Source organism: Asterias amurensis, chromosome 5 (genome assembly GCF_032118995.1).
Source record: "Asterias amurensis chromosome 5, ASM3211899v1".
In the NCBI taxonomy this organism is placed as follows: Eukaryota; Metazoa; Echinodermata; class Asteroidea; order Forcipulatida; family Asteriidae; genus Asterias; species Asterias amurensis.
In genome coordinates this window covers 21000807-21028383 of record NC_092652.1, presented here as the reverse complement: position 1 = coordinate 21028383, position 27577 = coordinate 21000807, and the positions used below count along the sequence as shown (strand labels likewise).

Sequence of the window (27577 nt, the reverse complement as noted above, 5' to 3'; positions counted from 1 at the left end):
TGAAATTTCCTTACCTTTCCATTGTCTTGGATCAAATATCTCTTTTGTAATTCTTTATAAACAAATTTTGATTCAATAAAATTGACAGAATATCAGTAAAAACTAGTTGAGGTGCATTCTTTCAAATCATTATACAATAAAATAATCTTGGTATCTACAGAAAATATACCTGTGAAATTACATAAAAAGGTTTGCAGATCGGAATAACTGATTTCTGATTTGTTTTGCCCTGGGTAAATCAGTGATACTAATAAATTGTTTTGTATATTTATGAAGCATAAGGGACAATCAAAAGAACTTTGAAAAGGACATTCTTCATTAAATTTTGACTGGCAATTTTCCTTTTTGTTGTTGCATCATATGAAATGGATACAGTTCAAAGATAACAAAATAGTGCAAACCCTTGAGAGAGCTTATTACCCCATGACTCGGGAGTTAAATTGCTGGTTAGAGAACGGATTCAATTAAACTTGCCATTTAAAAAACAAAACACTTGTGGGAGTCATGGACGAACGGAGAAGAGCACCGAACTCGAGCTCTGGTGTTTCTGTTCAGCAGAGTGTAGGTTTGAGTCCCAACAGTGGCACTTGTGTCCCTTAGCAATCTTGCGATTGATTTAGCTTAGCAGGGCATATATTTGTTGCCCAAGCTGCAAACTCCCCAGGGAGCTGATGATGGTTTACAGAAATAATTAAATGGCCAAGTGACCAGGGGTTAATGATATGTTGCAGCGCTTTGAGAAGTCTTTGCAGTATAAAAAAAAGATTATTATTATTATCATTAAGTAAAGATCAAAACACATAAACAAAAACCCACAAAGATGACAATTGTTTATATGACAAAAATAATATTTTAATGAAGCAGCAACTCAACATGATCACAATCCTAACTCCTTCCATAAGTAAATTGCGAAGGTCAGGTAGTTGAGTCAAGATAAGAGCAACTGTTTAAAAACAACCAGCTTGGAAGGCAAATGTATTCAGAAATGCTCAACAATTTAAATTTGTAAGAAGTCGAGGCAAAAAGCTACTACAGTCATCTTTAATTTTAACAAGGTCGCTGGGACCAATAAAAGCACCTCTTAATAAAAAAAAAATTTTTGTAAGAGGAACAGAGAACGCAAACCAGAGATGAGACTCGGGACTTCAGAATGTACTCATTATAAGCAGAACTTTCTTTATAACAGCGCTCTTTTTACTGAGAGCTACCCCTAGCAGAACTTCTTTATAACAGTGCTCTTTATAACGAGAGCTACCCCGAGCAGAACTTCTTTATAACAGCGCTCTTTTTAACGAGAGCTACCCCTAGCAGAACTTCTTTATAACAGCGCTCTTTTTAACGAGAGCTACGCCTAGCAAAAATTCTTTATAACAGCGCTCTTTTTAACGAGTGCTACGACTGTACTACCAAATGAGTATTGCAGGCCCAATGATTTCATTGGATACAATGATCTCATTGGATAAGCCTGCTGCGACATAAGCCTTCCTATCCGTGTTATGATTGGTCCGAGGGGATGTACAGTCAGCTTGCACTTTCGGCTGTCTGCATGCAGCTGCATAATGTTGCGTACTCTTTTATTCACCAAGTAATACATGTGTACATGTCTGTGCGAATTGGCAGCGAATCTCCATGTAAAATGAATGCGAGGTCAACAGTACATGTGTAAAGGTAGGAACATCTGGTCGGGCTGGTATCTAGTGTTATTCACGAGTCTTCTTCCTCTTGTGTCCATGCTGCTCAAATGCTATCCTTCCAGTGGTTGGCACACTTAAGGGCAGTCTCGGTGCCCCCAGCCAGGTCATCAGTAGTGGTTGCTGATGGCAGGAGGGGCAAGTAAGGAGATGATCCATTGTCTGCCGCTCTCCGCATTCACAGGTGTCGGAACCTGCAGTGTATCCAGTCTTGAAGGGTGACGACGGATGTTCAGGCTACGAATGTGGTAGTATGATGGTGGCCACCAAACGTATCATTTTGGCCCAAATGGATGGGTGATAAATATAATCTTTTAAAGTAATGTCCTACATCAGACCAACCGACTGGCCTTGATCACGTTCCAACTTGAGATTCAATTACCCCCTCCATTACCTGCATTGACACAAACAAACAATTCAAATCATCAAAAATTTGAACTCGCATTCAATTTAATATTTTCTTTTCGGAACACATCTTCAATTCAATGGCACTAAGAAAAGAAAACTTTGGTTTCTTATAAAGGATCACTTCTTGGTAAATTGAGGGCCCATTTTACCGTTTCAAAGTTTCAAAGCAACACTCTGTATGGATGTGAATATAACCTGTCCTATCCTGGCCTCTTGTTAAACTTTCCTCCCGTTCTTACGGCAAAACAGCTTATCTCTGGACTTGCTTTTCTCAAACATTTTCAAGTTTGGCTGTTTTGCCATGGATGGGCCCAGTGCATGTCTTTACTTTTACCTGTTGCGTTTCCTCACTGGTACCCTGAATTGGCTGTTGTTCCATATACTGTGTGTCGGAGACACAGAAGCTCTGATCCCCCGATAATCCTAAAACATCCACATCATGGTCCCCTTCATCGATGGACTCCGAGGGTCTCTGTAGGTAGTCATGGTCGGCCATGGCATTGGTGGCAGTGTTGTCCTGCAAAACCAAACAAGCATTGAACGCCATAACTAAAAACTTCTGATAGTTTATAAATGAAGTGAAGTCTTTAATGCCACTTTATACTGGAGGGCTCTATTTACTTTAAGCCCAGAGAACAAACACTGGCCAAGTACATGGTTCTCAGTTCTCATTATATAGAGCACTGTTAAGAAGTGGTTCTGCTTTAATACAAAGAGCACATTCCGAAGTCCTGAATCTCATTTCTGCTTTATGTTTCTTTGTTTTGCTCTCCTCTTATAACGACGTTCCTGTTATAAAGAGGTAATCTGTCAAGTCGCAGCGACCTTGTTGTAAAAAGTCGACTGCACATGTAATATTTTACTAGAACAATGCAAAGGGCACCAAGGCAATTATCCGGGGCATGAGGGCAATTGCCCCCGTTGCCAGCACTGCACCCACCTGTTCAGGCTCGTCCTCCGATTGCTGAGTGGCTAACTGAAACACCTGCTGGGCCAGGGGTGTGTGCAACAGACAGGTGCTCTCCTGCGACAGCGGGTTGGCTGGGTGAATGCATGCTGTACGACCCTTGGTGCAAGGTGTGTATAGGACTTGTTGGGTGTCTTCCAGCACATCTGTTTGTTATACAAGGTTAAGGTTGGACTACAGAAACAAAATGCCATACAAACCCCTCCTGTTAGGGGAAGGGGTGCCGATTATCACATGATCGCATACAATCTTGGAATTGAAGGAATAGCTTTATACTTGTATAGTACTGTAAACTGATCTTTAGGATATAAGCAAAATTTGATATGCAATATAACAGTGGTTACTTGAGGTAGGTCGTCTTCTTCCTAACAAAGGATAAAGACTTCTCTGTGACAATGTGCTATACAAGAATGGTTCATTATCATTATGAAAGGGCCTCGTCATCAACAAGTCATGAGGCTATATTCCATTTACAGAACCATTCCCTTTGTAGGACAAAAAGAAAACTGAATGTAGGCATCTGTTTGAGGTACTTTGTTTATTGTGATGCATCGACTAGATCAAAACAACGACCATACCTGGCCCCGCCCAGGATTTACTCAAAATGACCAGGAAAATCCGAGAAAAGGATACGTTCCAAGCAGAAGCCGGTGACTGGAAGCCCAGGCCTCTCACACCCCTTGCCCAGACTGCTGAACTTGCAATGGGGCGGGGTACTAATCTTCTGGGGACCCGTGTAGCTTGGTGTGGCCTTGATGCGCCTGTTCTTGGAGCGTCGATGCAGCAAGGCCTCGCTGCCGTGCCGACGGTGGTACGACTGCATGGACTGGAGTTTGAGGATCTTGCGTTTCTCCTTGGGGCTGTTGAAACTGCCTAGGCTTGAACCTACAGGAATATATAAATTAGATTTTGGTAAGTTAATCAGAGCGCTCTCAACCAAGAAGACAATTTGTCTGCCTCAAAAACAAAAAAGGAATTTATCTTACTCCATATGGGATTTGAGGCATTGCATGGTGGTATCAATGTATATTTGGTTTGCAGTAACACCATGTGTATATCTACTTGCTGGGTAGATCGTGTTCTTTAGAGAACTTATCTTCCTATATATTCTACTAATAATAATAATAATAATAATAATACCATTTATATAGCGCCTTTTCCTAAGGTTACAAAGCGCTCAGAGAATGACAGGAAAAAACAAAAAAGGGAATGCAAACAAAACCAAGAGGAAACCACGACTAGGCAAAGCTAGCAGCATTTAGCCAAGAAAGTCCCGCGCAAAGCCGGTCTCTCTTTGACTAAAACCGCAGGCCAAGCATGCGAGATTTACTGATTGAAAATGAATGTTTTCAGAGACCTTTTGAACAAGGTAACAGAGCTAGAACTTTTGGTTGAGTTTGGAAGGGAATTCCTACTACTGTGCAGAGTAGATTTTTTATAAGATGGAGGACTTCGTAGTGCTGAAAAGAACTATCCTGCTTATTACCTACTATATGAGCGGAAGGTAGGAAATCGGCCGAGACTACTTTCGCTTTATCAATCGAGGAGACTTTTCGTTATACCCTCACTGCTGTAGATTGATATCTTAACTGGTCTAAATGATTTGACAACTTGCTCTGGCCATCCTCAGGAGACTGAACCTCTTGGCCCTTTTGTCAATTTCCCTTTTGGGAAGTTTTTTGGTTTACTACTTGGGTACCAACCAATGGTCTCTTTCTCCAGCTTGGACGATATCAGGTACTGCCTCCGTTTCTCTTTCATCAGATGCTGAAGACGTTTGAACTGGTTGATGTAGAGGGACTGAAGACGGATTAATTTCTCCCTGGTGATCAGGGCTACCTCCTCGGGAGTATACACTCCAGCATGCCTGTCAGTCAAGATTATAAGCCCAAAGTTATCAAAATGTTGTGTTGATTAAAGAAAAATTTACAAGAGCAGAACTTGAACCCGGGATGTATCAGTGCTCTACCAACTGAGATATCTAGTTCAAATGTTGGTGGTCTCCCTATGTCATAAAATTCTTTGTTCAAGGGTGCCAGGCACATGCAATTCAACCTGTAACTGCCCAAGTTTCTGATTACAGCCTGGGAAGCCGTAGCTAAGGAATCACCTTTAAAAGCGGGTGTGACTTTTTCTTTCAAATATCAAGTAATAAAACACAAGGGAAACTGATTCAATGAATCGTTTTACAGGTGTGCCGACAGTCTTCACAAGAACACAGTCTTTGTGAAAGGCAGTTAACAGCAGAGTTTCTCTGCGCAGGGACATTGCACTGGGTAAACGCACTGTTTTTTTTGGTGTTTTTTGGTGGATTACACAACACACTAGCTGGGGAGTAGAGCGCTAAGAACAGAACAGTGGACTCACTTGAGGAGGTCTTCTTGCTCGCTGTCTACGCTTTCCGCATCGCTGTCTGTCGTTCCTCTCCAGGCCTGGTCAACCTGAAGGGGGTCTTCATCACTTTCACTCTCACTGCCACAATCTTTGATTGAAAAATGTATTTATAAAAAAATGTTATTGGCCTGATGTTTCGACCCTAGCAGAGTCTGTCTCTACATTACACGTCCGACAACACAAGAATCAATAACAGGATTGTGGTGAATAGGATTCTGAGGAAAGGAGAACGAATTGTTCAGTTTAAAATGTGGAAGGAAAATGAAAGAGGGGAAACCCTTGCAATCAGGTGTGGCATGTTGTGGCTGAGCAGGAATGCTCATCTGCCCCAAGCTCTGATGGTATTGTCAGCAGCAGAGTGTGGGTTTGAATCCCAGTCATGATACTTGTGCCCTTGAGCAAGGCGTTTAAACCACAATTGCTTGGTAAAAATGTGGGAAGGTAATGCATTCTGCTCAACTAGCCAGGCTCCTAGTGAATGAAACCCATGTCTACATCATTACGAAAACTGTGAAGGGGGTAACCCTGTTCCAGTCCCAGAAGTATGTGGCAATTTCCAAAGGAAAGTGTCAGTTCAAAGATAAAATCCAGGCCTGTCAATTTTAGAGTGTGTTTATATGCCTACAGATTTAGACGAACAGATTTATAGGGCCTACTAAATTTGTTTGCTCGGTTAAAAAATAACAATAATACATTCTTTAATTACAATGCAATATTATAGTCAAATAACCATGTACCTAAGATTTTAGCGGCCACAGATCCCTGGGGCTCAGGTTGGGCCTCAGTCGCTGGCTGGTTCGGCTCCTGGGCCAGTAGGTAGCTATCCAAGCCTTCCAGAATTTCACGCGGTGAGTTTCGTGGAAAAGGCTTCAGGCTTGCCTTATGTCTCAACACAGACACCTTCTGAGCATGTTCTTGACAATAACTTGTTGAGAAAAGAAAAAGGGGCAATGCATGTCAGGGATGGCAACCTTACAAAGCTTAAACCTTTGCTTCAGGGTGCAAATTTTACACGAGGCCAGTGACAGGACCAGTCAAGTTGTCTTGTTCTTTTCAATTCAATATTTGTTTCTCAAAAAGAATGATGCTCAAATATTGAGTCTCAAAAATATGTTTAAATCCTGCTGAGTATCACCATGCAAACAGAAGAGATCAATATTATCCCATAGTTTGTTCAAATGAACAAAAAGTTTATTAGATGATAAAACTGTATTCTGATTTTGATTCTAAATTTATCTCATATTGATTCTGGTCTTGTAACAGTCTTATCCCTTTCAAGATTCTGAGCCACAGGTCCTTGCGGTCTTGTGGATTTCCTCCCTTAATTCGTGTCCTGTGCTTTTCCTAAGCTAACCAAAAAAAGGTTACAAGCCAAGTCGCATATACAATATGTGATTTCCATCAGACTGCTTGTTCCTGCTCATTTTAGCAGACAATATTTTCTATTCAAGCAGCTCTATGAAATTGAGCCCAGATCTACAAGATCATTTTTTCCTTACCCATCTCGTTTGTCCGCTTTGTGGGCCGGCTGGAGGCATCTCCTCCCGCCCTTGTTGGAGACGAACGTGCAGTGTTTGTAGGGAGCGTTCTTGTCTTCCAAGATGTGGTTCAGGCAGTATTCAAAACCCTCCAGACGATCCTGCATGCAGATGCGGTGGGCATAGTTGCAGAAGAGACCGTCACTTCGATGACGACGGCTGTGGCTCGACTTGCTCTTGTGCATTCTAGGCATAAAATGTAAAAATGTTTTTAAAAATAAATAGATGTAGTGTCAGGGATAAAGAATACAATTTGTTTTTACCCTTGCAAGGGTAAAAAACATCAAGGGTAAAAATATCAGTGTAAGGGTAAAAACATATATATTATGGTTTAAAATTACTTTATTGTGAATTTGAACTTATATTACAAAGATGTATGTCAAAGTTCTTTAAAAACACATGCTCTCTGGCAGGCCAGCTTGCAACATCTTTTGTCACCAGCACTCTGGTCACATACTTTACGGAAAAGTTACAACAAGATTGGTGTGCATGGCCCAGTGATAAGACGTTTTTCATTCCCCAAACCTCCATAATCACTTTATCAGATGATTTTGGAGGATACGAAAGGGTGGATTTGAATTATTATGAATTTTTAGTAATATAATATTATTTAAATATAAATTACAGTTGTTTTTCTTCTATTATTTGATTATTTGGAAAAGTTTCCGTATGGCGCCACCACTTTTTCATTCGATATGAAATAATATAGTATCTAATTTACCTCAATGAGATATCCCTATTTCTAAAAATGAGTGAAAAAGTGGTGGCGCCATACGGAAAGTTATCCGATTATTTTTAAATAACAATACATTATTTATTATCTCAAGACTCACTTTTATATTTAAACAACACAAATGTTTACACAAATTAACAATAGAAGAAAAATGCTATCAAAATTGGTATAACGACGAATGAATTTAAAGTTGGCTAGCTTAGATTCCTAGAATTTTTAAGAAACAAAAATAGAATTTAGTTTATTTAGTCTTTATTAAATTAGATTTGTTTTGAAATAAAGTTCATCTAAATTATCTAAAAGTCTAGTACATATTTGCAATATTCCTGGTATTTCATTTAAAGCATGACTCATGCATGAATCACATGTGATAAATTACTTCCAAAAACAAAACAGGATCCAACATCATCAATATTGCACAACCAAACTGCTTTATGCACATGTTCTCATGAATATTCATGAATACCAAGAAAATTGCCGCCATCTTGATCCACCTTTTTTTTGCGGTTGACAAATGTAGTGGAACATTTTCAGAAAATGCACCCTCTAAAATGACACAAATCACAAATTTGAACAGCCTCCCTAGGCCTACTGGTTGATTTACGTTAGAATCTTCAATAAATACGTACCTAGACGGAGTTTTTCCAGCAAAATAGAGGCAATATTACATCCAATTTGGTTTGACGACATGCACGGAAAATATCTCACATCAATCCCACAATGCAACGTCAGTGGAGATTTCAGCCGAGATCTTGCGTGGATTTGAGAGAAAACGGCTTCTGCGCAACCGCACAAGCCTCGTATGTTCGTCGGTACGGGTTCCATGGCGGCTTGTACTACCGACCGATGGTATTTTACTCGCGAACAACTAACAAACAGTCCTTCTCGAAAATGTCAGATAGAGCCAGACAGGGAACTGTCCTACCGACAACATGCCGCAAACCTTATCCAGGACATGGGACAACGTCTTCAAGTGTATCCTTACTCTCAAACTTTTGAAGTCGCACGACCTTCTTGTCGAGTTTCGATGGCGGCATGCATGTGATGTGCGTCACGGCATGTCGCCGCATTCTATGAATTTGCCGGTTAAATTTCTCACTTAATTACTGTTCAAACTTTACTAATTATACACTTGTTTTTGACTTGTTATGTTGTAGTATATTTTGAACTAATATTGCGTGTGTTTTATTGTGGCTTTAGGTTTCAAATTAGGCATTATTTTTCATGTCATGACATGAGTAAAATTGTGCAGAATCCGATGTGCATGTGGCTCCGTGCATGGCAATTCGTGTGTGTGAAACGGTGAATACTGAAGTTGGGTTCAAATGCAGTTTGTTGCAGTTTGGTTTGCTGTATTCTATTGTGTTCATGTTTAAGAATAATTGTGTGCAGAAGAACCTGCACTATGTTCCACTGTCTTTCCACTGTGATTATTAATATTTTAAAATGTTTTATTGCCTTTTATTTATAATTTGACTTTCTTGATTGTTCCTAATTGCTATTGACTCTTTTGTCTTTTGAGTCTTTTGACTGTTGCCACCCCTGTTCTCATTTCTTATCCCTTGTCTTGACTGTGACCGTCATTTACATGCCCGACAGACCGTGCATTATTTCTACAAAATCATGCATGCAGGCTTACATTTTAAAACCATTTTTGACATATAATAATATACTGAAATTAGTAGGTTGCTATATTCTAATTTATTGCTATTGATTGTTCTTATCGAATTTTACGCCAAATGTATTCTCTCCCTAATTTAGTAATGATCCCTCGCCCTTGTCGTTTAGGTGCACGAAGAAGGTCCCACATCAACTTCATGGAATCATGCAGTCTTACAATTCATTGTCACATCGTTTAATATGTTTATGTTAAGATGAGAAATTCCACTGCCACATCTTTACTTTTGGTCACCCAAAATGCTAATTTTATCACCCAGGTTGGTTTTGTTTCTGGTGTATAGTAATCTTTTCATTATAACTAACAAATGAAAAGGATACAGCATTTCATTCAATTTTCATTTGCTTCTCAACATTTATTGTAAAATTTAGTTCAGGCCTGCATGTGCATATATGTTTGAACAGTGTAGACTTTTTAAAAGTTCTAACGGCCAGTGGATAAACTCTCCAAGAAAGGACCACGGACATTTCTCTATGATAAATTGCAACTGGTCGTTCTACTTCCATGCTCCTCACGAAGCAGATTGATTTGAACCCAAATGTTTATCTTTGGTGTCCTATGAGTTGTTACAAAATGTGAGAACATTGCATGTAGATCTTTTTGGAATCGAGTCAGTTTGCATAGCACTTTGTCGAAGAGTGGGAAACCATTGTGCACTGTCTCTGCTTACCAAATCAACAACCAGACCATTGTGAGACCATGTTAAGACTGTGGTTGTAAATTAAACACTTTTCTCTTTGAGATTGTGAAATGTTCTTTGGATAAGGCGACTTACATTGTCCAAATGTTATACGGCCTTTGATTTTGATTGATTGGGTGTTTGGGTGAAATAAAGGGGCGTCAACTTTTGACAAATTAGGGTTTTTTAAGGACCCATTTTATGAATAAATCAAAATCAAGTTTATTATCAAATTTCATGTACCAGTGGTTTCTACCATTAGACCCTTGCGTATCACGGCATGCCTGTCAATATTATTGGCCTGTGATGTGTATAAGAATACTCTGCTCAGCGTATAAAGTAGTAGCTACCCAGTAATGGGAAAGAATTCTTCTCTATCTTGTGTGTACTCCAGTCCCTTTAAGTATCTAATTTAAGCATCCACAAGTGCACACATGTCCAAACTACTTCCCTTGTGTGCCTGCTCAGTTGATGTACACTTCTCAATTGGACCATGGGACTGAATGAAATTTGAAGGTTTTTTTTTTGTTTAGAAGCTATGATTTTCACTTCTTGTTCATGTTTAAGTAGAGCTACACATTCATGCATGGTCAGGAGACATTCACTTTAAACTGCTGCAACTCTTTCTTTTCAAATAAGATCGTGTTTTCTTTAACAGTGTGTTCTTCACAGAAATCAACTATGTATCAACACCGCCATTGTATATATGCACAGATTTTATGTGTTTCATTCCTTCAGTAGGTTCCAACGCAATGTAAGTATTTTTTGTTGTTGAATAGTATGATTAGTAAAAGTGTTCTCCCTTGACAGTGGTCTGCTGACCAAATGTTAGTTAAAACACAATAAGATCAGTCGAAATCCTGTCCAATTAGTCCAGCTGGCTGGCTGGCACGTTGATTGCTTGCCACTGATGTACAAAAACCACTGATTGGTCATATTGCTTCAATCACAGAGTCCCACGCTAACAACAATACTACAAGGAAACCCCAAAGTATGGAACAGTGAAAAAGCTGGCAGAACAGCGAAATACCAAGCGGGTCCTGCTTGCTTGTCACTGAAAAAGTTATAGGCAGACCCTGAGTAATGCACACAGGGTTTTTTTTCTTAGAAGAAACCCTAATTACCATCAGGTGCATTGAAGTTTGGGGACTTGGATTGCAAAAAATTTGGACGTTGTCAAGGCCATAGAACCCTCCAACAGAGTATGTTTGAGTTGATTGCAAAACCCCTTGAAATACAACGACTTTGGTATATCTTGTTGTATTTGGAAGGGATTAGCTTAAAGGAACACGTTGCCTTGGATCGGTCGAGTTGGTCTTTGAAAAGCGTTTTTGACCGTTTATTATAAAATGCATATGGTTAGAAAGATGATGTAAAAGTAGAATACAATGATCTACACAAATATGCCTCGAAATTGCGTGGTTTTCTTTTTACCTCGTCCAATAACACGGTCGGCCATTTATGGGGGTCAAAATTTTGACCCCCATAAATGGCCGACCGTGATAGTTCGCGACGTAAAAAGAAAACCGTGCAATTTTGAGAGATACTTGTGTGGATCATTATATTCTACTTTTGAAACATCTTTCTAACCATATATATTTCATAACAAACGGTTTCAAACACTTTTTATAGACCAACTCGTCCGATCCAAGGCAACGTGTTCCTTTAAGCTCTAACACAATTAATTTTTTTGTCAAAGTGAAGTTTGCAGTATTGTTAAACCAGAATGAAAGAGCTTTCCAATGCAGATAGCACTTGAAATACATATCTTGTTGTATTTGGAAGGGATTAGCTTAGCTCTCACACAATTAATTTTATTGTCAAAGTGAAGTTTGCAGTATCATCAAATTGGAATGAAAGAGCTTGCCAATGCAAATATATAGCACTTGAAATGCATATATATGTCTTTTCCATGAAACATTGTTTTACAACTTTTAACAGTTTCGTGCACCTACTTGTAATAGTGGCTTGCCATTGTTAAAAGCATCAGACTCGAGCTCTGGTGTTTCTTATTTGCAGAATGTGGGTGCACGCCCTGGAGCAAGAAACAAAGATGCGTTGTTTGGGACATTTAGCCAGAAGTCATGTGTCAAAGGACATAGGACAGAACACTTATCTTGAAAGAGTAGGGTTTACTCAAGTAATTCTGGTTCACATAGCAATCACCTTTGTTTACAGGTTTCCTCAAACTTGCAAGCTGCAGTTCACTTATGAGGCATCCTTGGTTTTATTACCAGAACTACATAATAATAATAATCAAAACCAGTTTGTTCAACTTCTTAGAATCACAGTTGGGGTAACAATTACATTTTTTTGTGTTGTTATTATTATTTGTTTTTAATTTTGTGTAGAGTATCGCCGCAGCTGCTCTTTTCCTCGCAGCCAAGGTCGAGGAACAGCCACACAAACTAGAATACGTCATCAAAGTCCATCATGCCTGTCTGCATCGCGGAGGTCCTGTCCTGGACACGAAAAGCGACGTGAGTTGTGTTTGATTCAGGCTTGGAATTTCATCTTTGAATTTTCAATTCCATTTTTTGCCAGATGTGTCCGGTTATTGTTATTGCTGTATTTATTTTATATGCAACTCTCAGTGAGTTTTGTTAAATAGGAAGAAACTATAAGTAAATAGTTAACTTGCAGGTACAACCATGTGTAAATGTGGACTCGATGTGGTCTTGCCGTTTCCAGCAGTATTCTCTGCGCGCTTCAGGAGAAAGATTCAAAAAAATAGTTTCAATTTCACTTTGTTTCTCTTCTTTTTTTTGCAACTACCAGATTTTTTTTTGCTGTATTTCTATGCAACTCTCACTGAATTTAGTTTTGTTTATTCCCAGCACTGTAGCTTTAAACATAATCTCTTTACTGAATTATTTTTCATTCCCAGGCATATTTACAACAAGCCCAAGAATTAGTCATAAATGAGAGTATTCTTCTACAGACATTAGGTGAGTCAAGGAATCTAAAACATACAATAAACCGATACAATAGCTCCGCCCACGAGGCACACGTGAGCAAGAACACGTGAGCCTCTCCTTGCTGCACAACTCTGCCGCGCGCCAAGATATGCGCACGCATGTCGGACCTTATTTGTCGGACCTTTGTTGCGTTGTGATTGGTCAATACGCAATGGGGCGGAGCTTAGTGGATCAGTCTATTGTTGCCTATTGTTGTCACCATAGGCGAAAGCCGAGGGTTTCATTTGTTTTATGTTGCTTGCAGGCATAGGGAAAGTACTTTTTCAGAATTTGTTTGGGGTACATACAAATTATGACAACACTACATTTTCTGAAATAAATGTTAAAAATTGTTCTTGGGGGTCATTTTGTGCCCTCCAACTTGTGTAGCAATATGTGGCGCCCTGCATTAAGGAGGGTTGATTGTGAAAGGAATGTGACTCTTATCATTTAAGATTTGCTGCTGAAGACACATTGTCATTTTCACAAAAAATAAACTATTGTTTTTTACTGGTTTCTTTATTGACGCATTCAGGTTTCGAAGTAGCCGTCGACCATCCCCATACCCATGTAGTTAAGTGCACCCAAATGATAAGAGGTGAGTGTTCGACCAATTGTGTTGTTGTCTCAGTTGATTAATGACCCCCTCAGCTTCTTGTTTCCAGATCCATTGGAGGAGCCTAAAATATAAATTTGCATGAATGAATTATTCATTAGTCATTGGACCAATCAGAATCGCTCTTTTTCATTCATGTAGAAATCATCTTTTATACAGGTGTATGATAAGATGTCAGAATAAAATGTCATGAAAAATTGCTGTTTCTGATTGAGTTCATGGTCTAGAAGAATAAATTGTCGTAACTTTTAGCAAGTGCCTCAACATACAAATTGAAACAACTGACAAATTTCAGAAAACGGATTCTTGACAGATTACCTTTTCTTGAAACGGTACCAAAGATACAGGAGATTCCTGAATAATTCAAGTTTTCATCTGTAAGGTGTACTTTTTCTTTGTTTTTGGACTCCACGACAGGAAGATGAAGTGTGTTGAGGTTTCTTTGTATGAGGTTAAAATGACAGATTTACCAAACTTTAAGAAGTTCTTGAGACGAGGACTTGAAACAAAACTGTCCTATGGTGAACTGTCCAGGGACATCCCTTAACATAAACAAAACCATTTTTGAAGATTTCATTGGTAGAAAACGGGAGAAAATTCTGTCAGGAAAAATTTGGAAACTAATAGACCCCCCTCCCCCAGATAACCCAATTTTTCATCTGTAAACTAATGTAGACCTATAAAAAGAAAACACCACTGTGTTTAGTTTTAGCTGTTACACTCATAAATGCACTTTTTAAAGTACCATTTAGTGTGCATGGCACAACTTTGTCAACCCCCCCCCCCCTAAACAGAACTTCCATTTATGTAAAAGGTTATAGTACACTTGCCTTGAAATGACCCCTGGCACCCACAGTAATTGCCATTGTGCTTTGGCTTTTGCTGTGGTGCCCTTTGCAAAGTTCCAACACAAATTTGCATTTTCCACCTAGCGTACCCCCCTACCAGAGGGAAATTGCCATTCCCATTGAAGACTTAAGATCAAGGCCTTTGAAAATAATTGTGCATCTTAAAAAAAAAAAAACTTTAAATGAAAATTCAGAAACTGCACTAAGTCCCTGTTTATGCGAACAACAGTGCTTTGTTCAGCTCACAATTTGGTAAATATACAAACATTTTCCCAAACATTCCTCACAATAGTTATTAAATAGACGTCAAAAATTTCCAGTTACGGCCCTCATTTCCAGCTCCCTACTGTAATTTCAATTTTAAACGCCAGACTTTAATTGTTAAAAGCTCTCTTCAATGTCTTGTTTTTCTGTGGTTACATGGAATTTCAGGTCGGTTCAAGAATGCTTTTGGCTCACGTGAGTTAATCCATGTCTTGTTTGTTTTCTCTACTACCCCTGGACAGAGCACCTCATTACAGTTTTATTACGAGTCATTCACTTCTGCTTTGCTACTTTTGTTGTGTGATTTCTCTCAACTCCTACCCTTTTATTGCCATCAGGGTCAAATGTCACAGGGGTCAAATGTCACAGAGCGTTTATTATGAGAAATCGCACATTTGTAAATATGAAGTGTATGAAAGTTACACAAACCTCTCTGTAATTATTTGTTCATGGTGGAACCATCTTAGTTTTACTCTGTAATAAATGCTACCATAATAAGGCTGAAAGGGCTAAATGGTCGGACCCCTTTGTGGTATAAAGAGAGTATTGTATTTGTGGTTCAACGTGTAAAGGGAACAAGACTGAGATGGTGGAAACATGCTAAAGGTCTTTAAAAAAAGAAAAATTTAAACAAAAGTAAATAGTGATTCTGTTCAATATTTTTAGAAGGGACATCTTTTGGATATCTAACACGTTAAATGGTTAAATGAAACATTATGACTAGTTCAGGTTTTCTCAGGATTGTTGTGACATTTGGCCCTGATCATCGAGTTGTAAGTAGGTTTAGTTCATGTGTTTGTACAATAATGTAGTCAACATGGTCAAGCGTATCTTGAAAAGGAAGGGCACACACTCTTTGTTTGTGGTTATGAGTGCTTTGTAGAAATCTTTTCACAGTGTATGTGAATCAAAATGTAAATTTGCACATCTTTTTCAATTTGGTGACATTGGACTTGTTTGTTGGACCTGACAAAAATGTGCAATTGCTAGTTGTGTTGGTGATAATTTAGTTGGAAGGTCCTTCTAACAAACCTTTCTTGCGGAATGACATTATATTTTAACAAGCTATTTTATATGTATTCTGGCATTCGTATTTCCGAGTGCAAAGCTCGAGCATCTATACAGGTGACTATTGCATTTTTTCCTTTTCTGTTAAGCGAAACTCACTTTCATCTGATAAACAATTGAAATTACCTTTATGAATGCTTGAGTTTTGGACTTGTCTATTTTTTACTCGTTATGAGCCAGACCATGCTAATGAGTTTTCCCCCTTTTGACCCCCCCTCCATCCCCACATGGGCGCCCCTTCCCGACTCTGTGCCTGGGTGCTGTACCACCGTTCTGCGGCCATGGATTGTTGCGGTGTCTCATTGTGACCCTCTTTGGGCGGCCACGAGAGCAGCCAGCAAGGACCTGGCCCAGACCTCGTATTTCATGGCGACCAACAGGTTGGCTGCCTCGATTGCCTCTTTCTCTCTTTTTAAACGAGTCGCTAACCAAAATCCTTCTGCAAGGATCCTCATATCCAACAGCAGAGACCCCTAAAATTGCAATTAAAATTTGTCACCACTATATACAATAACTCTTTGCTAAGCAGCTTGTTTCAGCAAATGGACTTTTGAATACTTGAGAACTAAAAAAAAAAATTGTAAACATTTGCAGAAAGCAGCAACGACCGATTAAAAATCTGAGCCTAATTGAGAGTCTCTGTTGGAGGAATTTGTTGAGCGACTCTTAGTGAGTTTTATTTTTTGAGTACATACTTAATAAGTTCACATGATGTTAGCACAGTAGATGAACGTCAAGATGTGTGAGGTAAATCAGCAGAGCACAGAACAGGTAAAGTTACCATTCCAGTCAGTCCAGTTATCATCCCTAAAACTTTGTGTAAAATATCTCATACTTTCTTTGGAATGAGCAGCAATCGTAGTGATAAGTAGTACTTTCAATTGCACTTGTTGGTCAATTCAAATTGCATTGGCCAAAAAAATACATGGTAACGAAGCCATGCAAGAAATACTTACACGTCCCAATGTCTAAAGGAAACTGAATGTATCCCCAATCAATGGAACATGATCATTATTAAATAAAGTGTGATGCATCACATGGAGGAAACAAAACACATGTGTTTCATATGTAATTTACTTGCTAATACCAAACGATTCTTTCTTCTCACCAGATACTTTTTTTTAAAAAATTACGCAACTTGGAGCATCGAGAAAAAACATCAACTGATTCCACAAACATCCTTAGTGTACTGCTCCGTTGGCAGCTGATTGAGCTGATCTTAAATACACCAAAATCTTTTCCAAATTGACTTCAAATTTGCATTTTAGCTTACCTCGTTCACTTTCCAGTGCATTGGAGATCATTTTCACCAAAACTACAGATGTTGAGATGGTACCAAGATAGACCTTTAAGTAGTTGATTCTGATGCCGCTAGCACTCATGGTGCTGATTGAGCTTTAACAATTTTTATCCATGTCAAATTTTAAGTTAAAAGGCACTGGACACGTTTGGGTTTTGTCAAAGACCAGTATTCTCACTTGGTGTATCCCAATATATGCATAAAATGACAAACCTGTGACAAATCTGGACTAAATTTGGTCATCGTTGTTGCAAGAGAATAATGAAAGAAAAAACCCCCTTATTGCACAAATTTGTGTGCATTCAGATGCCTCATTTAAGGCTTCAGGTCTGAAGTCTTTTAATATTTGAGTGAGAAATTACCTTTTTTCAAAAAAAAACTATGGTACATCCGAGGGAGCTGTTTCTCACTATGTTTTATACTATCAACACTATCCATTGCTCGTTACCAAGTAAATTGTTATGCAAAAAATTGGTTTGAGTAATAACCAATAGTGTCTAGTGCCTTTAATGTGTTTTTTGAAGATATGGTACAACACTGGGGACAACTTTTACGATGCATATAGTTAAAAACGATGTGTGGAGTTATTGTCGTACCCTCCCCAAACAGACCATTCCTTCAATTGAAAATTTTGACCTTTGTCACACAGCTAACAGCTTTATGTACAACAGGGATAAAGAATATTATTTGTCAGATGGAAATTTGTATCGGGGATAAACAATATTAATTTTGGTTTTGCCCATACACACTGATGTGTGCGAGTACTTTCCCAGACTTTGTGACAAAAAAATAACAGGCATATTACAGTGCCTTGTTACACATCGAGTAGGGTTTTTACTGAAATGCTCCTGGAGAGAATGGACTCACTGTTTGTAGCAGCCAAATTCCAGCTTTCGTTAGTAGGGTGTGACAAAGGTCTACTGTTTATTTTGAACGAGAGGCGCTCAAATGTTAAAATAACTCTATGGAACTCGTTGTGTTTTTGATTGCAGTTTACATCTGACCACATTCTGCCTACAGTACAAGCCAACCTTGGTAGCATGTGTGTGCATCTACCTAGTGGCCAAATGGTCACAGTGGGAGGTATGATAAATATTCATTCTACTTCTTTCAACTGATTCTAAAACTGATTTCCCCTGCTACTTATGAGGCTGTTTTTTGTCTTTGTTAATGAAATGAAACTGTTGTGCAGTAAATTTTCTGGACTCTAATTAGGTTTTGATGAATGAGCATTTCAAGTTGCTTTTGAAATTTTCAGCTTTCCACAATACTTGTTATTAACAAATGACGACATTCTTGCAAAGGAAATTGTGTGCTTTTTTCCAACTGTATTCTTAAACAAGATTTTTTAATGACTGCACATTTTGTTATTCATAACAGCAAGGGTTATTACCGAAGGTTTTAAAAGTGTTCACAAAACCAGATTTGTGAATTTCCTAATAACATAAGAAGAGGGGACTCAAACTTCCGCAGCTGGTAAAACAGATGCTTCTTTTACCGTTGCTCTTCTTCTTTACCATGTGAATATCTCTGTGAGTAAGGTTAGTTCTGTAAAAAAAACAGGTAGTTGGTTATCTCTTCAAAGAGATATGCACATAATGCTACCCCAAACATCTCTTACTTCCCACCTAGCAAGGTTTTCAAATCCTACTAAGATCCTTGTTTATCGTGGCTTTTCTTTCTTTACACCTGTGTAGATCATGAAGTCCAGTGATGGCAAAGACTGGTGGGAGTACGTTGACCCGACTGTTACTAAAGACTTGCTAGATGGTGAGTTACAGTCAGGGATGTAATTTCTCTGTTTCCAACACGAAATCCATTTTTTTCTTTTTTTTCTTATAAAATTGATTAGTTTATGCGGACAAAAAACCAATAAAGAGCACCTTCGACTGCAGAGTTTGGCTTTTTAAATCGAAGATAAATGTATAAAGCAGGCTTCGCCCTCGGAAGTTTTTCACGCTTAGCCCTCGCAGTTCAGGCTATCTCATCTTACTTTATTTTGACTTCATCGACTTAAGCTTGATATTGTCTTGTTGCAAATTTAACCTAAGCATCGATGTACATGTTTTTATCTTTGAAATTTGTGGATGTGTATACACACAGAAGAAATGGCACGAGGCTTATCACTGCTGCAATGAGCCAAACGTTAATGTTTTTTTTATATAACCTTATGATACTGTGATGTTGTAATTGAGTGTCACTCGATTGAGTTTTATATTGTCACAGTTGAGTTATGATCTTATGACACAGTTGAGTATCATGTACGATCTTGTTTCACAATTGAGTATATGTATGAACGTGTTTCACAATTGTGTATAATGTGTGATCTTGTTTCTCAATTGAGTAAAATGTATAATCTTGTTTCACATTTGAGTTTTATGTATGATCTTGTTGCACAATTGAGTAACATGTGTGATCTTGTTTCACAATTGAGTAACATGTATGATCTTGTTTCACATTTGAGTATTACACATGTATGATCTTGTTTCTCAATTGAGTAAAATGTACAATCTTTCACATTTGAATTTTATGTGTGATCTTGTTTCACAATTGAGTAACATGTATGATCTTGTTTCACAGTTGAGTATTACATGTATGTTTTATATTGTTTAACATTTGAGTCACATGTGTGATATTGTTTCACAATTGAGTATTATTTATAATCTTGTTTCACATTTGAGTAATATGTGTGATCTTGTTTTTACAATTAAGTAACATGTTTAACATACTTTACAATTGACTAACATTTATGATCTTATTTTCCAAATGAATTCAGATTTTGTCTTACAATGTGGTCATACACCTTTTTTATAATTGATACATGAACTTTTTTGTTTACAATTGATCTTTGATTTTGTTTTAAATGGGAAGGTTTGACTTCTAGGTGGCAAAAGATGTACCTACCATTTTTCCTTTATCTATACTTTCAAGAATAATCAGTAATCAAAGTGTTTGTATTATTTTTTTGGTACTCTCTCTGTTTTTTGTTTGGTTTTTATGATGTGCCTTGGAATAAGTTTAGTCTAAGATAGGAATAAGTTTAGTCTTAGATAGATAACGCTTTATAAGTTTTAATTATTATTATTATTATTATGACCTTTTTGGTTAACATATGACCTCTGGCTAAAGGGAGTCATGACCTCTGCATTTAAACAAGTTATTATGTTATTGTACATGTAATTTATGACTTCCATGCATAGCCTTGTTCAATTAAATGTTGACCTTATAACTCTAGATTAGATTAGATTAGATTCAAATTTGATTATTCTGTACATGGAATTTCTTGACAATCAACTAAAAGTAGAAAGAGTAGGTCTAAACTAACATGAGTTGGTCTCATAATTCAAACGTAGTCCCACTTATCTTGCAGGAAAATACTGTATCTTAAAGCGCCTTGAGCGACACTGAGTGACGTATTATGTGTGCTATATATAAGAAGCCACTATTATTATTATTATTATTATTATTACTGTTTATAAAAGCAATAAGACTTTTTGAGGTATGGCAGACGTGATAGGAGTGTACTGTTTGGTTTGGGTGCATACACACAAATTTACCCAAACCTTATAGTATTGTGTCCGCCATATCTCAAAAAGGCTTGTAGAACTGCTGTTGCTAAAGTTCAATATGCTTTTGACTTTACAGAACTAACTAAAGAGTTTCTACGAATCTTCGAGGCTTGCCCCAGCAGGCTGAAGCGAAGAATTTCAAATGAGAAAATACCGGTAAGGCGAATCTGTTTCTTTTTTTTTGGCCTAGATTTAGCATCAAACTTCCAACATGGGCAAAACGTCCTAAAGCTCATGAGCATTAAAAAAAAAATGTGCAAAAAATTCTTTCCTCACTGTACTACCGATCACTTTTGCCGACTGCCCTCATACCCCCTTTTCCTTAGCATTGGTGACTTACGTTAAGAAAGGTTCCATACATAAAAGCACATAACAGGCCTTAAGTATAAACAAAAATGATACGGAGGCCATAGCCTTTAGTGCCTCTGGTCTTTCTTGGCATCTTGGTGCCCTTCAAAAGTTGACCATTGACTTTAACAAAATTTCCAATGGAAGTGCCCTTTGCAAAATGGAAATGGCCTTGTCATTTTAACACGTTTGAAGATGAAATTCCAGGCCTACATGTACATAAGGCTGGGCAAAAGAACCATTTGTTACAATGTGATTTGAAAACAGCTTGATTTGTAAGTTCAAACCAATTTATTGTACTCTGCATGGTGTATCATAGGTGTTTGACATTTACACTCCAATTTGAAGGGATTGCCAATATCAACCTTACTTTTTTTTACGACCATTGCAAAGATCTGAAATTTTCTCTTTCCAAACATAGTAAACTTTGGTATGGGGCTTAAAGGCAGTGGACACTATTGGTAATTGTCAACGACTAGCCTTCACAGTTGGTGTGTCTCATTATATGCATAAAAGAACACCCTTGTCACACAAAGTTGTGTGCGTTTAGATGGTTGATTTCGAGACCTCAAGTTCTAAACTTGAGGTCTCGAAATCAAATTCGTGGAAAATTACTACTTTCTCCAAAACTATGGCACTTCAGTGGGAGCTGTTCCTCACAATGTTTTATACCACCAACCTCTCCCCATTACTTGTCACCAAGAAAGGTTTTATGCTAATAATCATTTTGAGTAATTACCAATAGTGTCCACTGCCTTTAACTTGGACAAAAAATAGAGCCTAATAACAAATTGCCATTGTGCTCTAGTTTTAGGGCCTTTTGGTTTGTAAGCTTGGTAGACTCAAGTCACCATTGGTAAAGAAGAGGGTGCAGTCATCAAAAGTCGTATTATTATTTGGAAAGTTTTAAGCAATTTAAAAAGTAATAATTCCAACAACTTTAGGAAATTGGGCCCAAATACGAAAAGTGGGTTAAACCAATGAGAAACAAAATAATGCTGTACTCTTCTTCCACGTTGCCCAATTGACACAAAACTGGGATTGTTATGTCATTTGATTCAATTTTGTTATTATCCTTGTAGGTTATGCCACATCAGTCCAAGAGGTCTCGAGTCAAGGAAGGTGCGTCAGAATCCAGCACTGCCAAGACAACTGCTGCATCATCGGCTTCAACTTCATCTCTGGACAGCGGCCTACCAGGGAGCAACAGCTTCGACGGCTTCTTGAACTCCCAAGAATCTCAGGGGGACGGTCAAGGGTCTACAGCCTCTGGTGACACCGAGACCGACAGACCGGGGTTGCACGAGATCAATATGGGCTTACCTATGGTTGAATCCTCCCTGTTTAATAACTTTGATTCAGAATACTCGGGCGGCACAGGTTATAATGTAAACACTATTTCAGATTCCAAACACGGTCTTCCTAGCTCTCAGTCTGACTCGGAGTATGGGAAAATGGGTGACCCACAGGGCCACCCTGTCAAGAAGTCCCTGAAGGAGTATCGGGAACAGAAAGAACGTGAACGTATTAAGACAGCCAAACAGGTTGGGCCAAGTAAAGAAGGCGCTCCACCAAGAACGAGCCATACTGTGTCCCGACCAATTTCTCAAAATCTCTCAGGTATGAAGGGGAATGTCAACTCTCCCCATATGGATGCGCAACGAAGCAGGGACAAATACAGCCAGGGAAGCCAGAAGCAACGGCTGGATGACAGGAAAGCAGAGAGGCACTTGGGAACCCCACTGGACCCCTCGATGAATCCCCACACTAAGGCACCTGGAAGACCGCCAGACCTCAAACAATCAAGAGACCAAAGACAACCTTCTCAACAAAGACCCAATGACACGCAACATAGACCCAAAGACACCCAACATAGACCCAATGACTCTCAACATAAACCCAATGACTTGGAAGTTCTTGCTGCTCGTGGTGCTACTGTCACAGACTCCAGATATTCCAAGAATTCCGACCAGTATCATAAGCCTCACCAAGAGCCCAGCAAGAATAACTCCGATCGCAAACAGCTGTTGGGTCCCAATTTGCAGGAAAAAGAACACAAAAAAAATGGTTTTGAAAATAAAGATCATGGTGCTAACTCGCGTCCACCGGAGGGTGTACCGAAGATACATGTACCAAGCAGTGTTGCACCATCCAAATCACACGGGTCGGGATCCCAAAAGCACCATCATTTGGAGACCCAAAAGGCGCACAGTTCTGTGACGCTTCCGACTGCAGAACCACCTGTGAAGCAAAATCCAGAGACACTTAGGCCTGTCAAATCTGAAGCCCATAGATCTCAGAGGTCTGAGAACCAGGTGGTCCAGAAATCTGAGAAACACAGAGTACCTCATCCAGACATGGCCAAACTGCACAAATCGCAATCTCTCAAGACACAGAGATCTGAACCTCCCAAAGCACCTTTCATCGAGAAACATTTGTCCCAGCCAGCTGTGCCACCACTGGTCCCACTTAGCTTTGTTGGACAAGAGCAGAAAGTGAGTGGTCTACCAACTCAGAAAGTGGAACCACCTCTACTTATTGACCATGAGATGCCTAAACCACACAAACCTGAACGGGTACTCTTACCACAAACGGAGACTGTGAAAGTGGAGAAATCAAGTACACCAGCATTAAACAGACATAATTTGACAAAACCGCACAAGTCGGAGGATCCACATCTACAGAGGCCCGAGGTTTTAAAAGTTCCAAAGTCTGACCCAGGAGTAGTGATCAAAACAGAACCAGCAAAAGTGAAGAGTCCTGGTTCCTCGAAAGTAAAGGCTCCAAAGGTTACAAAAGTGAAGGTCCCGGAATTACCCAAAGTGCAGAAATCTGTTGGGCATAAACCTCAGAAAATGGAGACACCAAGGTTACCGAAGACGGATGCTCAAATTACTCCAAACAATGATCTGCTCAAACTGCTAAAAACTGACCCTTCAGAACTATCCTCAAAACTGAAGCCAAATGTACTTCCAATAAAGATGGTCAAACAAGAACCACAGATTCCTCCGACACCAGTGGTGAAAGCAGAGAGACTAGATGCTCCCAGAACACAAAAGTCTAATCATCCTCAACCTCCCAAATCAGATCCATCAAAGCGTCACAGAGTAAAGGTGGAACCTGGTGGAACTCACAGACCAACAACGCCAAAATCACAGGTTCCCCCTCTAGCTGTATCTGTTAAGCTAGAGAAGTCGCCAACCCCGGAGCTGACTTCACCCTTGTCTCCAGGGCCGAAACTTAAAATCTTGGAAATGGCGGTTCTGCAAGCTGATCTTAATATTAAGACAGAGATATTAGATATAGCAGCATCCAGTTCAAAAGGAGCAATACGTAGAAAGCCTCAGACACCACCATCTGCAAAACTTGAGAATCCTTTGGACAAAATGGACATGCCCTCTTCACTAAAGCCAGTAGCACCTAAACAGTCACATATATCGAACTCATACATTCCTGACAAGGCCAAATCACAAAGGGCAGAAACCGTTAATCCTCTGAAGGCGAACACAGAGAAACAGCACAAACCTGTGACTCCGAAATCTCAGAAATCCTCAACGCCCAGATCACGGGCCTCACCCGGAGCCTCAAGCCAAGCCTCCAAGCCGTCGAAGGCAGCAGTGTCTGAGACACCAACAGTTGCCCATACAGGAGAAATGCCCGAGAAAAAAAAAGTTGTGTGGGAATCGATCAAACCCTTTGAAGTACTAAAATCAGGAGGCTCAGATCAGGCACCTGACAGCGAATCTGTAGAAGCGAACATTGATGAACTTATTAATGCAGATATTGCAGCACTGTCAAGGAAGCAGGGTTTTGAACCACCTACCCTCTCAGAACCAAAGCCTTCATATCTTGAAGTTAATACAGTGGAACCCAAAGAGAGAAGTAGGGATCGTGAAGACAAATCTCTTCCGAAGAGCTACAGAGAAAAGGAAAGCCATCACAGAAAACGGCATTCGGATGAGCACAGATCCAAGAGTTCATCACATAAACACCATCGGTCGTCAGATCATAATCGAAGAGGTACTCCGACCATTGATGCCGTTCCGAGCCCAGTTGAACCAGCCCCTACTACCGATGCTGCTGGCGACAGCCAGCCCCACTCCATCCTCACCACATCAACAGGCATCAGGTTAAAGATAAAGGGTCTGTCCAACTCGATGAACAGCGGCAGCAGTAATAACGCCAAAGTGGAGTCACCGTCAGACCGCAGACAAACGGGCTCACCTGCGTTACGCCTAAAGCTGAATCTGGCCAAGATGCAGGCAAATTCTGACCATTCTCCTGAAGCGGAAATCACCCCGGATAGGGAGCGAGGCAGCAGCCACAGGCAGCATCACCACCACCATCGCAAGCATAAACGCCACCACAAGTCCAGAAGTCACAGAGGAGAGGATGGTGGTGAGCCACATCGAAGGAAACGATCGCACAGCCGCTCGGAGTCCATCTCTTCGGGTAGAGAGGAATCCCCCGCCATCTCCTCACCAGCGAAGAAGAGAGCTCATGGTGGGGAGCACTACTTGAAGACCCAGTCTATTCTCCCCAGCGATCAGTCTCTGTTGCGCTTTCCCATGCCACCCGCTGATCCTAACCAGTCTTCTGCCCAGGCGGGTTACATGGACTACAACAAACACAGTCGCACGAAACTGCAGGACAACAGTCCCAGCTTAGCTTCCACTGGTCAGTTCTCGTACAACACGTCGGGTATGTTGAACAACGCACCCCTCACAACAGTCACGGCATTACCATCCTCTGATGGGTTCTCGTTCTATCCATACGGTCAACAACAGACTGATGGGCACCTTCCTCCTCCCCCACCACCCCTCCCTAGAGAGAATCTGCCCCCTCCCCCTCCTCCTCCTATGTGAGATGACCTATAACTTTGGCCCGTTTTGTTTTTTCTCTAAGTCAGCATAAAAATGCGAAAATAAGGAGTCCTTCTAGTTTGAGTGGTTTTGAAATCAACATTCTGATTTTAGAAGTGATTGGCTTTTATAAAAACCAAACGTTTGTTCCCATATCATTTTTCATTTATTTATTAATTTTTTTGTTTTGCTTTTACCCGAATCTTCACTGTAAAGTCATTCAATACATTATAAAAAAGCTGTCATTTGGTGTAAAGGCAACTTGAAGCTTGTTGTAACCTTTGAGAATGTGTATGAATATTCATGATAATCCTAAAGTGTATTTGAAAAAAAATGGTTAAAGTCGATTGAATGATGAAGCTATGAAGGTATTTAACTGAAGAATTTGCGAGTTGCTGAGAATTTGAGAAAAAAAAAATGTTGTCTTTGGTTGAAGCTTGATAGGTTGTGCGTATTGTATTTTATAAGAACCTTAAATACGGCGTTTTATATTTGTTATTTTTCATGTAGCACTGCGGTATAAACAAAAATTGAAATTATCAGTGGGAAAAACCCCAGGAAATAATACAAAAAAAAAACTTTATAAAAAAATAAGCTTTCAGGATTTCTTTTTTTTTAGGATTTCATTTTAAAATCAATTTGAAAAAGGTCTTCATTAGACTAAGAGTAGTTTGTTATTTCCTTTTTTATTTTTTTATTTTTTGTTTATCTTTTAGTTTCAACTGGTGATCACATGTACATAAAAGGTTATATGAATACTTGAAGAGAAATAATTAGGTTAAATTTTGAGGTCTTGTGGATATATTCCTACCTGGGATGGTGTCTGTAGTTTGGCAATGTTTTATTACCCAATTGAGAAGAATGCATTTAAACTTAGCAGTAATCTTGAGATGTAAACATTTCAATATAATATTAACTCCCTGGGTTAGACTGACTATGTATTTTCTTTGAACAACGTACTGTTAAAATCGTGTCGGGGCTGGTTTCTCAAAGAGCTAGATTGGTGTTAACTGTGTATCAATCTTAATTGCTATAAAGCACCGAGTGGTGTCACAATACATGAACAAGTCGCTACGGTAGTATTATTAACTTATCTTAAAGAGAGTTATCTTAAGATCAATTTCTGTTTTGTTTTTTTTTTGTTTTTTTTTATAAACCAAAACCCACACCTGTTTCCACAACAGCAAAGAATAGCTGAAACAAAGTCTGTCATTTTTGTGTAGGCCTCAATCAAAGCTGTTGTTTAAAGCATCTTCAACATTCCATCAAATGGCACCTCGCTATTCTCCCACTTTCAAAGGGTTGTATGAAAACAAAAACCAGGGGTGGGTTTCACAAAGAGTTAAAACTAGTCTTATCTCGAGTTAGGATGAGTTACTCGTCCTAACTCGTTTAATATCTCCTAGGCTTAGTGCTAACCCAACTCTTTGTGAAGTCCACCTCTGTACTTCTTACTGTAATCTTATATTCAGTAACAATCTTTTTTGTTTTCTTCTTTTTGAGCCATTTAATCTGAAAACCAACAATCGGGTCAAAGAATGGCTAAAAAAAAATGGTGTGGGAGAGTTGGGAGGCATTTTAAAGTTTTTACACCCTTAAGCGTCAGTCACTTAACTCACTCTGCACTTTGGCAGATCAAAGGTGGCTGGCTTGTTCC

At 39.2% G+C, this 27577-nt stretch overlaps 3 protein-coding genes across 4 annotated transcripts in view; 1 reads left to right on the top strand and 2 right to left on the bottom strand.

The window, feature by feature from the left end:
• LOC139937007 (uncharacterized) overlaps positions 1 to 27577 on the bottom strand; it is a 139339-nt gene that overhangs the window by 102367 nt on the left and 9395 nt on the right. The window lies entirely within an intron of this gene.
• LOC139936999 (KAT8 regulatory NSL complex subunit 2-like) lies at positions 853 to 8450 on the bottom strand. The gene is made up of 9 exons (XM_071931921.1): positions 8361 to 8450; positions 6960 to 7184; positions 6198 to 6385; positions 5434 to 5548; positions 4770 to 4933; positions 3700 to 3951; positions 3040 to 3212; positions 2434 to 2616; positions 853 to 2085 (listed from the first exon to the last, which is right to left on the bottom strand). Exons 2-9 carry the CDS (start codon positions 7181 to 7183, stop codon positions 2047 to 2049), a joined length of 1338 nt encoding a protein of 445 aa, XP_071788022.1. The 5' UTR covers position 7184; positions 8361 to 8450; the 3' UTR covers positions 853 to 2046.
• LOC139936993 (uncharacterized) lies at positions 8433 to 27074 on the top strand. Of its 2 annotated transcripts, XM_071931907.1 has the most exons (11): positions 8433 to 8706; positions 10761 to 10842; positions 12440 to 12568; positions 12976 to 13036; positions 13581 to 13643; positions 14942 to 14968; positions 16176 to 16221; positions 18134 to 18224; positions 18839 to 18911; positions 20787 to 20866; positions 22141 to 27074. In XM_071931907.1, exons 1-11 carry the CDS (start codon positions 8534 to 8536, stop codon positions 25921 to 25923), a joined length of 4608 nt encoding a protein of 1535 aa, XP_071788008.1. In that variant the 5' UTR covers positions 8433 to 8533; the 3' UTR covers positions 25924 to 27074. The 2 variants fall into 2 exon arrangements, with proteins under 2 accessions (XP_071788008.1, XP_071788009.1); XM_071931908.1 differs by lacking the exon at positions 14942 to 14968.

What these genes read in the sequence shown, in the direction of transcription:
- LOC139936999 (XM_071931921.1), bottom strand. Translation starts at nt 7,183, where the DNA reads ATGCACAAGAGCAAGTCGAGCCACAGCCGTCGTCATCGAAGTGACGGT. An exon ending in GAGCAAGAAGACCTCCTCAA is followed by an intron (nt 4,934 to 5,433) that starts GTGAGTCCACTG and finishes CTTGACTGACAG; the next exon opens with GCATGCTGGAGTGTATACTC. An exon ending in CGGAGGACGAGCCTGAACAG is followed by an intron (nt 2,617 to 3,039) that starts GTGGGTGCAGTG and finishes TTGGTTTTGCAG; the next exon opens with GACAACACTGCCACCAATGC.
- LOC139936993 (XM_071931907.1), top strand. Translation starts at nt 8,534, where the DNA reads ATGTTCGTCGGTACGGGTTCCATGGCGGCTTGTACTACCGACCGATGG. An exon ending in TCCTGGACACGAAAAGCGAC is followed by an intron (nt 12,569 to 12,975) that starts GTGAGTTGTGTT and finishes TTTCATTCCCAG; the next exon opens with GCATATTTACAACAAGCCCA. An exon ending in TACTAAAGACTTGCTAGATG is followed by an intron (nt 18,912 to 20,786) that starts GTGAGTTACAGT and finishes TTGACTTTACAG; the next exon opens with AACTAACTAAAGAGTTTCTA.